The sequence below is a fragment of the Brassica oleracea genome, chromosome C6 (genome assembly GCF_000695525.1).
Source record: "Brassica oleracea var. oleracea cultivar TO1000 chromosome C6, BOL, whole genome shotgun sequence".
Taxonomy (NCBI): domain Eukaryota; kingdom Viridiplantae; phylum Streptophyta; class Magnoliopsida; order Brassicales; family Brassicaceae; genus Brassica; species Brassica oleracea.
The window spans coordinates 3,479,642-3,492,846 of record NC_027753.1 but is presented as its reverse complement, the minus strand read 5'-3'; the positions used below and the strand labels follow the sequence as shown (position 1 = coordinate 3,492,846).

The following is a 13,205-nucleotide window of genomic DNA, read 5'->3' as shown; positions in this document are numbered from 1 at the left end:
TTATATATGGAATAAAGTATGTTTTATATTCATGACGTGTTGAATCTGATATTAGGTTAGTCCAACCTAACACAACTCTATGATTTGGTACGGGTTGCAAAGCCTTAGGCCGAAGATTAGAGGAAACGAGTTTTGAATGGATATTCTGGGTTACAGAGTTATGTTTGTGACTTGGAAAGTCTATTCTAAACCCGTTGTGACACTTTCGGACTTGGCAGAGGAAGGTCGTTCGGGCATATTCTTGCCCGGCTGACTGACTGATGTCTAAAACGGTTTGGGGGTGTTACAGGCCCGATCCATAAACCGGCCCATCCGCAGGAGAGAGAGAGAGGAGAGAGAGTCGGCCTATTGAGGAGAGAGAGAGAGACGACTACATCTATGTTTTCCTTATTCGTTTATGTTTATGATTTGTAATCTTTTCTATTCTTTTATTTCCATTTATCTCTCTTGTAACCCTTATATAAAATGAACACTTATTCATTAATAATATACACATAAACTTACAGCTCTAAATCCTATGTTTCACGACACTTCTATGTTTTGTCCTATTTCTTGAAATTTCTAGATCAAAACATGGCCACATATCTGTTTCCCTTCTGAACATAAATTATTATTAAAATCTTTTTTTCAAGAAATGTACTAAAAATTCCTTAAAAGATCATAGATCACTGAAATGAGAAAAACAGATTCCTCTGCTGTACATTATTGCCCGCTATTCAATTTGATAAATGTACACAAGTTTACATTACAATGTAGTGTCAGTTTTCACTAACTCTTGTACTCAGTGCATAGTCGATGGTGTTGGATGTTGTTGCGGTATCGGTGGAACCGGATAAGCCGGTAGAGCATAAGGAGCAACTCCAAGATGATGGGGATGATGATGATGATGATGATGAGCTCCCATTGGAGGTGGAAGCATCACAGGTGTTCCAACAGCTGAACCCATATGATCAGGTGGTGCGATGATCGGTTGTCCCACAGGCGCACTGCCATACATCCCTACTCCAGCCATTGTCGGATGATGCGGTTGCGGCTGTGCTGGTCTAGGTTTAGCTACTTGTTGTTGTTGTCCTGTAACCGCAGGAGCTTGATTGTTCACAGAAGTGATGTCATGAATGCTAGACCGTCTTCGATCTCGGTTCATCGAGTTAAGCCTGATGAAGTATTTTTGAGCATGACTTGCTACTTGAGTTGGTGTTCTTGTGATCACAAAGTTCCTTGAGATGCTTCTCCAATCTCCCTTCCCAAATTTCTCCAAACCCAACAGAAACAACCTTCAAGAACAAGAAAACAAAAAAACAGAGCATTTGAATAAAGGTAACATCTTTTCCACTTTCTTTAAGATGAAGTGAGGAAGAAGGAGACACCTATGCTCTTCTTCTGTCCATGGAATCCCTTTTCTTCTCTCCTGCTCATGTCTTGAACTACTTCTTCCGCCGCCATTTGTCCCGGAGACTCCGTGGTTTGGTTTCTTCTCCGGTGATCCGCTTCCACCGGAGGAATGACAGTCTCTGTTCGGAGGAGAAGCTTCTGCAGCTTCGTCTCCGGTTCTGTGATAACGAGGTAATGGGACTTGTCCGTTCTCTATTGCCTTCACGTCTTCTAAAAGGATTTGGTAATGTTTCTTTACTTGTTCTAATGTTTTTGTTGGAACCGTTGACGCCATTTTGCTCCATTGTTCCTCTGTTATCTCTTCTTCTACACAATGTATAGCAATTGCGTTCTCGAATGATTTCTCTTCTTCTCTGCTCCATGTCACTGCTACACTCTCCATTTGATTCTTGCTTCAATCCCTGTTTCTCTCTCTCTCTCTTTTCTATGCTTCTCTCTCCTCTCTTACTCTCTTCTTTGATCGTGTGGTGGGCATGATGGTGTTTGTGAAACGTATGTGAATGGGTCAGATTCTTTGCTTTTTGGAGTTTTGTGTAAAACTTCTTTTGTTTTCCAGGTGCGCACGATAAGAGTGGACAGTGTATATGCGCAGGATAAGAGAGGACATGTGCGCAGGATAAGAGGTTTGATGGGGACTTTAACTTATTCACAAGCATCAATCAGTTGGGTTCGTTTTCTATTGTGTCGAGAGTAGGCACAAGATAAGATTCTTGTAGTTGACGTACGATCACCCTCAATTTTCTTTTAAATTGCTCCTCCTCACTCTTTAGAGATTTGGTAATTTTTGGTTTATGTTTTTTGTCGGAAACCAATGTTAAATATTAGTAAGGTCGTAATATGTTTTTGAGATAGAGAGAGGAGCTTAGTGATGTGTCAATCGTATTATCTATCTATCTACAGTATATTGCATGGAATCAGAAATAAGCATTCGGAAAACATGAATGTAATTCTTTGGTAAATGAATATGCGTCCAAATTTAGGGAGTGTGTGTACACGCGCATTAAGACCATGTTCGTTTCTCTATCCAAACGCTGCATCCGGATGTTAACATTCAAATATTGTTCGTTCGCACACTATTCTATCAACATCGAGATGCAGCATCAAAAATATCTAGAATATCCAGATATTTAAAATGTAAAAAAAAGTAGAGGTTGAATGACACATTTGCATCTCAAAATTAAAAAAAAACTTAAATACCTTTAATAGAAATATAAAAATTAATTAAATTAGTTATTATAATTATTTTATTTTATTTTTAATCATAAAATTATGTTTTTTTCGTCAAAATCAAAAATAACGTTTTTCCACCAAAATCGAAATCACGTTTTTTCACAAAAATTGAAAAAATTACGTTTTCCCGACAAAACAAGAAATTGCATTTTTTCGCCGAAACAAGAAAATTTTCTTTTCCAGCCAAAACAAAAAAATCACGTCTCCCTCCAAAACTAAAAATTAAAATTTTCCGCCAAAACTAGAAAATCTCATTTTTCAAAACTAGAAAATCTCATTTTTCAAAACTAGAAAATCTCATTTTTCTGCCCAAACCAAAAATCAAGTTTTTCTGCTAAAACTATAAAATCGCTTTTTCTGCCAATACTAACTATAAAAATACTAACTATAAAAATGAACAATATATGAATGTAATATCTAAATGTGGTATTCAGATGCTACATCAAATACACAAAAGAACGTGGGCTAAATTACTCATATAATATACACCAACAAACTATAATTATTACGTTAACAATTTTCTCAAAACAAAATGAAATTTATTACGTTAACAATATAAATCACATACGTAATACTAACTCACAAAATAATACGAATTATAGAACTTACATCATCGTATTTGTTAATTATGAACTCCACCAAACAAAATCTTGTTCATTAAAGTCTTATAAATGTATAACAATATGAAAAATTATAATGATCTTACTTATAATAGTTTGTAAGCACGTTTGTTTGTATAGAAGAAGAAAACTAAAAACAGTAGTTCCTATTTTCTTGTTGAACTAAGTTGTATATTGAATATGGTTAAGAGAGCACCCAAAAAAATATCTATATGCTTCCAAATTTCAAAACTGGAATCTCGAAAATCCTAATAACTTTGAAAAAAAGAATCAGCAATTCTATAAAATGCTTTTAGTTTAACTTTGTTGAAATGAAGAAGAAAATAGAATCAGACTAAAGAAGTTAGTTCAAGATCAACTGAGAGTTCATCAAGAGAAGCCAATGATCCATTGTTGAAGTTGAATCATGGATAGTCAAATCGTGGACAACAAATCGTGGACAACAAATCGTGGACACTTGACCATGGACAATAAATAGTGGACAGCTGAACTGTGGACAGCTGAATCGAAAGTTCCCAAACATGTTTAAGCTTCAAGTAAACTAAGTTTGGATGTAAAAGTTTATTTCTGGTCAGTATTGGACAAGAAGAAGTCACATGGGAGTTTGGAGAAGCAACCAGACTTTTCACTATCAAACCATGAAGAATGCACCTTACTCATATCACTTTCACTCAAGCAGACTGTGCCATCCTCTCTTATATCCCTTTCTCCTCATCTGGTTGTGCCTCTCCTTGTCCAAATCCTCTTGGCCTCTTCCAATTCCCCATTATATTAGTTGTTTAGTTTTTCCCTGATTTAGTAATTGTTTATTGTAAGTGATTGTCTATTTAAAGACCTTCACCATCTCTTGTAACACCAACTAGCATCAATATTCAAGTTTATTTCGGTCTAAATTCGTGGCTCTATCTCTCTATCTTGTGTCTAAACAATATTCACAATGTAGAGAGTTAAACATTATGGTTTAGAGGCTGCCTTAACTCTTTCTCTCTTAAGGCAGCCTAATACTTGTAAAACCCACTCTAAACTCTCCTTAACAACTTACCATCCTGATCATGCATAGTCAAACATTCTCTTTTCAGCCTTATATCGCAGCCTGATTCTGTGGCTTGTCCGAGACTGATGATATTACTCTTCAAGTCAGGTATGTAGTAGACATCACACATTGTTCTCGTTTCTCCGTTTCTGTCTATAAACTCAATGGAACCCCTTTCCCTTGATGTCTATGCGAGAGTCATCCCCAAATTTGACCTTTCCTGTGATGCTCTCATTAACTCTCTTGAAGTATCGACGATCTCCAGTCATGTGGTTACTGGCTCCATTGTCCAGATACCACATATTATCCTCTCCACAAGATTCGTATCTGCTCAGCATTACCTTCTCTTCATTAAGATAGATCACCTCATGCATCATAAGCTCGTCTGCATCTTGTGTATCATCTCTTTCTTGTTCTTGCGTTTCTTGCAACTTGAGGAGACGGTCTGGACAAGTGGTGGCGTAGTGACCCATCTTGTCACAACGGAAACACATTATTCTCGATGTGTCTCTTCCCCCATAGCGTCCACGTCCTCAGCCCCTGTTAGTCCGTCCTCCTCTGCCTCAATACCCTCTATCATCCTGAGAATCACGCGTGGATTGCTGCTCTGCATTAGAATACATAAGCTTGCTTTGATCTTCACCCACTCTAAACTCTCCTTAACAACTTACCATCCTGATCATGCATAGTCAAACATTCTCTTTTCAGCCTTATATCGCAGCCTGATTCTGTGGCTTGTCCGAGACTGATGATATTACTCTTCAAGTCAGGTATGTAGTAGACATCACACATTGTTCTCGTTTCTCCGTTTCTGTCTATAAACTCAATGGAACCCCTTTCCCTTGATGTCTATGCGAGAGTCATCCCCAAATTTGACCTTTCCTGTGATGCTCTCATTAACTCTCTTGAAGTATCGACGATCTCCAGTCATGTGGTTACTGGCTCCATTGTCCAGATACCACATATTATCCTCTCCACAAGATTCGTATCTGCTCAGCATTACCTTCTCTTCATTAAGATAGATCACCTCATGCATCATAAGCTCGTCTGCATCTTGTGTATCATCTCTTTCTTGTTCTTGCGTTTCTTGCAACTTGAGGAGACGGTCTGGACAAGTGGTGGCGTAGTGACCCATCTTGTCACAACGGAAACACATTATTCTCGATGTGTCTCTTCCCCCATAGCGTCCACGTCCTCAGCCCCTGTTAGTCCGTCCTCCTCTGCCTCAATACCCTCTATCATCCTGAGAATCACGCGTGGATTGCTGCTCTGCATTAGAATACATAAGCTTGCTTTGATCTTCCTGATTGCCATCTTCCTCCTGAACACGTTCTTCATAGGCCTTCAAGCGCCCCACAATATCTTCAAAACTCGTGGTCTTGAGATCAAGCACTTGTTCAAGAGCTGCGACAATGTGTATATACTTCTTGCGAGGAAGGCACTTAAGAAACTTCTTGACGAGTTTTGGTTCCTCAATCTCCTCTCCCAAAGCACTGGACTTAGAAGAAAGCTCTGATAGCTTGCCGACGAAGTCGTCGATCTTCGTGGTGTCTTTCATCTTCAACCTATCAAACTCTGCCATTAAAGTCTGCAACCTGGCTTCCTTTACCCTCTCTGCACCAACATGTCGAGCCCTGACAGCATCCCACACCTTCTTCGCAGTGTTCAACTCTCCAACTTGCAGAACCAAGGTCTCGGGTATTGCTCGGAACAACAAAGCAATTGCTACGTCGTTCTTATCATTCTCGTCCGTTCCGTTCTCGACATTACTCCACACCTTATGAATCTTAAGAAAATTCCTCATCCGTATCGCCCACACCATGTAGTTGGTTGAGTTCAACATCGGACACTTGATGGAGGATTGCTCTCCATCCTTCGATTTCGCAGTCGATATTATTGCTAGGTCTCCCATTCTCGATCGTTATTCAAATTATCAACCGAGGTTGATTTTTCTGAAAGCTCTCATACCAAATATAGAACTCAAAGATTATAGAAGAATGCCTCTCTTATTAGCTTAAGAAAATATGCTCAAAACTTAAGCTCTCAATCTCTAAACTCTTGTAAGTTATGTCACACCTTGACATCTCCTTATATAGAGTTTATTATTTCCTAATCCTATTAAACAATACATTTAGATAACTCCTAAACATATCTATCCATATCTCGGTAGGATTAGGCCTCATGCTTATCTCTAAGCTTCCTTGCTCTTCAAGCTTAATCCAACAAAGGTAAGACCAATGGCCTTAACATGTCACTTTGGAGGCATACACGAGTGTTGATACTGGATTTTGTACTAAATCCATCCCGCTAAAAGAATTAGAAGACCGGTTAGCATTAACTCGAGTTGGGTTTAAAACCAGCCCAGAGGGACGTAATATCGGCTCATAGAGCCCGCACGAGTCAAATGAGATCTTTGGCTTGGATCAAAGAATAAGTCTAAAAGATCCCCCATATCTCGGAAGGTAGCTCGTAACTTGAATAATGTAGAAAGGAGTCAAAGCTAAATGTGAGGAACACGTGTAACAAACTCACCAAACTTAGAAGAGTCAACACCCTCCTATAAAAGAAGAACAAGATGGCTTTTGCAAAGGGGGCTGGAGCACTTTACTTTCCACAAAATAAATAAACAGAATCATGAACGTTGACACTAAAAATACAAGGAAGAAGACACGTGCTTTCTTGATTATCATCCCACTTCTCCAACATAAATCAAACCAACACGGGGCAAGGAGACGGGATCAACAACATATTGTTGCTTGCTTTACGGATCAATTACAGCCATGTATTTGATCAGACTAAAATCCTTCTTATCTCACGAGACCTCAACGAGAAGACGAGAGCTCTTCATACGATGTCTGATCTAACGAGATCATATGTAACCGATCCGAGTTCTTATAGATTCATCATTCATTCGCAAAAGATACAAGACCGATAAAACCGACATCTCACTCGAGATGACAATAACCAAACTACGTTCAGACTTGATCCCTTGACGGGTACGTAGGCAGCTCGATCCCGAGTTCAGTCACGATCCTTTTTCTCTTCCGAGGTCTCGATGTTGTTTGACACGAAGAACAAATTCCATTTTCGACGAATCGAACCTAATTCTATTGTTGTGTTCTGAGGATATTGTCGCCCACGAAGTTCTTTCTTCCCTAGTTTTATTTCTCAAACACTATCAAATACTTAGTGTAGATTTTAGGATCTACATTTTGGCGCCGACTGTGGGGAAGATAGACAAAAGACATCCTTACTTGGAACCCGATCCTAAGCTTCGAAAGCACGAGAATGGATCTGACCTCCGATACCATTGTTACTACTGAACCATGAAACGATAATACTGATCTCTCCAAACCCGACACGAAGATCGAAGCCAAAACTCCACCGAGATCATCGAGCAAACCGTTCTGCACTGGAAAAAGTAGACGACTTGCCACCATCGATCTCAACCCATATCCCATCTTCGTGTCGTTTCTGAAAACCGATTCGAGGCTTATCAGGAACAAGAAACTAGAAGCACCTTTTTCTATTTTCCCAATCTTCTACCGAAAGCAAAATAAGGACGAAGCGAGCCAGCAGCAAAGTCAAACACGTTTCAATCATAAAGATAATAGAGACATAGTCTTTTTGACCACATGATTGAAAGAACGAGAAGGAAAAAGCTCGCTGAGCCATGTGCTTGAGAGCCAAACGACGTTGTCTTGCCATTGTCACGTACCGGACCCGTACTATGAAGAGCGTGAGAAAGCTGAGTGGGAAGAAAGACACACAAAGCCGGAGCCGTGCCTTACCACCACCGATACCGATCTCCACCAGCATGAGCCGTGAGTCACCGGAGAACCACGGGAACGAGGTCTCAGTCGTGAAAATCACTGCCTAAGAGATCATATCAAGTTGAATGGATCACCATCTCACTCTTGCTTGCATCTCAAGCTTCTTCCTTCATCACCTGTGAAGCTGTTTTGACATTACGACACCCACCGTTTGCTTGATCCATGGTGAAACCTTAACTTGTTTGGTGATCAAGTTATCTTGTTCTGTTTTCCGATCCGTCTCGCAGTCTCCCATATTGGCTAAGCCTAAGCAACATGACCGTTTATACCAAGATCAAAGATGTCTATATACTGATGGACAACGAAACTTCTCCTACAGAAACATCGGATATGTTCATTATAATAAGAAAAAACATGAGTTTCAACTCACGATACAGAACTCTAAATGGTCATTTAAAGTTCATCAGATATAAGCACTTGACGATTTACCGATCACCGAAAAAAAATTTTCCCGACGTTGAATGAAAGAGAGTTCGTGAACTCGAGATTACTAGTTTCACTTCCACGAACGAGAGCTCTCAAGGAGCCAGAGGAACAATTGAAAAGCCATTATATTTCTATTGTTATCATCGATTACAAAGCACCACCATGACGACAAAACGATTCAGATTATTTGAGAAGGGAAGACACTCGATCCTATGTAGTTTGCATATAGTAAAGACGTGTCTATATTACAACAAGAGACGAATCATATTTTGATTACGATAATGAAAAAAAGACACATACTTTTCAAAGAAGAAGAGCCCGAGTCTTAAAGACCAGTAACATGTTCGCCATCGCTTCACGAGTCAGATACGGTAACATATTTGGCCAGAATATAATCTTTCATCCGACAAAGCTGCTCGATAAAACCAAGAATGGAGAAAACTATAAACAGAACGATAATATTATCATGAATTCAAGATAATAAGAATCTTCTTCCACCCTCTTATCAGACAAGAGCACAAGCTCTCATAAGAAAAGAAAGAACAAGTTCAAAAACCGTCATATTTCTGTCACAATAAGGTGGGATCACCACTACAATAAGTTGGATGAGAGAAGTTACAACGAAGACAAATATGAGAACAAGAACAGAGCTTCCACTGCGTGATTTGATCAAAGAGAAGCTTTATATCAAATTCTCAAATGGAGCACGCCTCCGCAAACGACATCCCAAGGCTGAAGAGCTTGTGAGTTAAAGAGAATCCCCCTCACTCAGCAAGAGCAACGACTTTGTTGATTACTTCATTTCCACGAAACTGAACCATTATGTTTTCATAATGGTTAAATGCTTCCTCCACCACTTGATTATTCAACGAGAAGAAAAGGAGATGTATTTCTTTACTATTCATCACAAAAATACGTTTTTCTTTTCGCTGAAGATAAGAAAATTACAAAAATGAACCTTCTCATACTCACGAATAAGGATATAACTCGTTTTCATATGATTATATTTACGCGAACTCGATGTCTTGCTCGAGACCGATGAAGCTGATATCTTGTTCGAAATCGATGAAGAAAGCGTCCGACTCAAGACAACGAAATCGATGCTTCGCTCGAGATGACTATAAACTGAATCATAGGATTTGAACTAGGGTTGCTACCCACTCGACCTCCATGAACGAAAGCTCACAAGTTGGACAACCACGACTACAAGCATCCCTCTCTCACCTTCCAGCAAAGAAGAGTTCCCACCACTCAAGAGAAACCAATAAAAAGATCACCATATTCCTATCACCGCGTGACTACACGAACATGACTTTTAAACAATTCTAATTGTTTAAAGAAGAAAGATACGCAATAATTGATATTTTCTACACGAAAAACAAACAAGAAGTGGATGTGCATTATAAACAGATGACCAGGAAAAGCTCGTTAGCTAAAGAGATTCAAATACAGTCATGTGTTCGACGGAAGCAGTTCTCTCCCTCTACGAACATAGCCCAACGAGATCTCGAGTTGATGATACACCATTTCGTAACGATCTTCATACGACATAAAGAAATCTTCATATTTGTTATAGTAAGAGACGAGATCATATTATAACTACGACATATAAATAAGGGTACAAGTTCTTCAATCACAATGTCAAACTTTTTAACCAAAACCGACGTCCCATTTGAAACCGATGAAGCTGATGTCTTGTTCCGGACCAATGAGGAAAACTTCTCATTAAAGAAAAGGCGGCTCGGAGTCATGTCAAAGGATTCTCCGTTCTACAACCTCGTCACCTCACTTGAAGAACTGGGGGAACAACATCCCGCCAAAGGATTAAAAAAAAAACGGTTATTATCAACCCGAGTTGAGGCAAGTTAAGGCGGAAACGGCCCCCTGAGATCTCGTAAAGCAATGAGGACTTCTCTAGCTTACTGATTCTAAATCCCATTCATCTTAAGTGCACAAACTCTAAAGTGTTGTGTTACTTCTCAAGGATTAAATTCAAACTAGAGATTCTCTGCCTAATATAATCAGTTTACTGTCTAGGATTCTTGGTTATATTTATGCTTTGTGTGAGGATTCAATCACAAGTTGGTTGTCTCTGATCTTTAATGGTGAGTTCCTATTGTGTGGTTGAAGGGAATTCAGTTAAAAGTTAATTGAATACTCTCTTAACATGAGACAAACACTCATGAATTCCAACATGGTATCAGAGCTTTGTTGCTCTTTTTTGGGATCAAACTTATCTATTTTCTCTCTGTTTTTGAATAAATCATTTCTCTCCCACTCTGATATAGTGTAAGCTTGGTCAAAACTTTTTAGTATCTGTGTATCAAGCTTGAGGAAGATATAAGATTTCGAAAATGCTTCACCATTTTACTTTATCCATTGGATAATAGTTTTTTTTCTTAATGGAACATCTCTTTGACCAGTGGACAAATTGTTTTGATCCATTGGTTTCACTGTTGTCTAAGCCACAGAAAGCACTTGTTCATGTGTTATTCTGATGGTTCTCTTGTTGCAAGCCCTGGAAAACATCAGTTCATGCGTTATTCCAGTGGCACATGTCTAAGATCAGTGGATAAATTGATTGTCCAATTGTCCATTGTGTTTCAGCTACTAAAGCACCAAACTCTTGATGAGTATTGGATGCTCATGGCTGTTAAAGCTTCCGCAAAACTCAAGAAAACATAGCAAAACTCTGTCCATTAGAACTCTTGAGCAATAATTCTCCATTCTCTTATTCTCTGATTTTCAGGTTACTTATTCTCCATCATTATTCTACTAATACTCTAGTTACATCATTCTCTACTTTCTATTTATCCTCTGGTTACTCAAATATCTATTCTCACAATCTTGTTTAGAATCTGCCTAAGGTTGTAAAACTGTCTTGAGGTTAGTTGTCTTAAAGAATTGTCTTGCTTCTGCCCTTAGTGAAATTGATTGTCCTGTTTCCTGAATGCTTAGTCTTGATGATTAGGATTCAGAGAGTTTTGCTAGGATAGAATCTTAAAGATACCTGTCCATTGCTTGGTTGAAATGTGTTTTAAAGATAAGACTTGGTGAAAATCCATGTTCTGATCCCTTGTTGTCTATTGATGCTTGTCTTAGTGATGGTTTGACAGATTTCCCATGTTGATCAGAGCCTGCACAAGATGTATATTCCTGACCATGGAGAAATAATTTGTGAGTAGACCAGGTGGCTTAAAAGCTCATATCAAGCTTGTCTCCTCCCCTATACTCGGAGTCAAGCTTGAGGGGCGGGGGCTTCTCATGTTGATCAGAGCCTGCACAAGATGCATATTCCTAACCATGGAGAAATAGTTTGTGAGTAGACCAGGTGGCTTAAAATCTCATATCAAGCTTATCTCCTCCCCTATACTCGGAGTCAAGCATGAGGGGGGCTGTAAATGAGCTTTCATGGTCTGTCTAGAAGCCATTGCAAGAAGAATTCAACAAGGACAGAAACAACTTGGAGTTAGAACAGCTACCTTCTGATTGGGAAGCTATGGATCAGCTTCTACATGGAGTTAGAACAGTTACCTTCAGTGGGGAAGCTATGGATCAGCCCAAGGCATGAGTTAGAATAGTTATATTCTAGTTGGGGAGCTTTGGATCATCTTTTACATGGAGTTAGAACAGTTACCTTCAGTTGGGAAGCTATGGATCAGCCAAAGGCATGGAGTTATAACAGTTACCTTCTGGTGGGGAAGCTATGAATCAGCCCATAGCATATGTGCTAGTAGCATGTTGATGAAGCTTCAAGTTAAGAAGGCTGTGGTCTCAAGGCATTGGTGATCATCATTGGCTCTCATCTTCCAAGCTTGGCCACATACTCTCATTCTCAGGTCAAGCTTGAGGAGGGGTGTTAATATGAGAAGCCAATGTCTATCTTCTTATGCAAGGGAAGTACCTAAACTATACTTATTCTTGTTTGAATAGGTTTGCCCCTTGAGAATTGATGCATGTGTGTGTGCATTGTTTGAATAAGGTACTTGGAGCTCATGATAAGAATCTAATCGTGGATCACTTTGATGATGGCAGGATGTCAGAAGAAAGGGGGAGACAAAGAACCAGCCACATTGAGACTTCCAAGCAGTTTTGAGTGTGAAGCAAGGAAGGCATTGGTGCCTGCTTGCCATTGAAGTAAGGCTATGATCTAGGGTTTATGAGTCCCTAAACTTGATCATAAGACTCATAAACCCACTGGTCAATCCCTAGGATGAGGGTGGTTGCACGCCTGCTCCCTCCCCGTGTCCACTAGCGCGAAATGCTTGCATGCGAGAGAGATCCCAATTCCGGGCGTCTAATCCTTTTGCCGCCGCAAGGCTGGCTAATCGTACGCAGCAGGCTCGAAGGTAATCTCCCCATTGGGGTCGTTTTCCCTTCTGGTCTGGCCTTCTCATTGTTCCCAATTCCACTCTTTTTCCCTAAGTGATGGTTTTATCCCATGAGGCTTTCCACACTTAGGTTTTTAATGAGGCAAGTACTCTCAGTTCCAAGCTTGCCCAAGGATCTCCTATGGTCAAGCTTGAGGGGGAGTGTTGAAATGAAGAAGAAAATAGAACCAAAGTAAAGGAGTTAGTTCAAGATCAACTGAGAGTTCATCAAGAGAAGCCAATGATCCATTGTTGAAGTTGAATCATGGACAGTCAAATCGTGGACAACAAATCGTGGACA

At 39.6% G+C, this 13,205-nt stretch overlaps 2 protein-coding genes across 2 annotated transcripts; both read right to left on the bottom strand.

The window, feature by feature from the left end:
- Positions 1–637: 637 nt before the first annotated feature.
- Positions 638–1,933, bottom strand: LOC106296994 (transcription factor DIVARICATA). Its single transcript, XM_013733268.1, has 2 exons — positions 1,368–1,933; positions 638–1,274 (listed from the first exon to the last, which is right to left on the bottom strand). Exons 1-2 carry the CDS (start codon positions 1,772–1,774, stop codon positions 782–784), a joined length of 900 nt encoding a protein of 299 aa, XP_013588722.1. The 5' UTR covers positions 1,775–1,933; the 3' UTR covers positions 638–781.
- A 3,567-nt stretch (positions 1,934–5,500) lies between these two features.
- Positions 5,501–6,187, bottom strand: LOC106297237. The gene has a single exon (XM_013733516.1). The coding sequence runs from the start codon at positions 6,185–6,187 to the stop codon at positions 5,501–5,503; it is 687 nt and encodes a 228-aa protein (XP_013588970.1).
- Between the last annotated feature and the right edge of the window lie 7,018 nt (positions 6,188–13,205).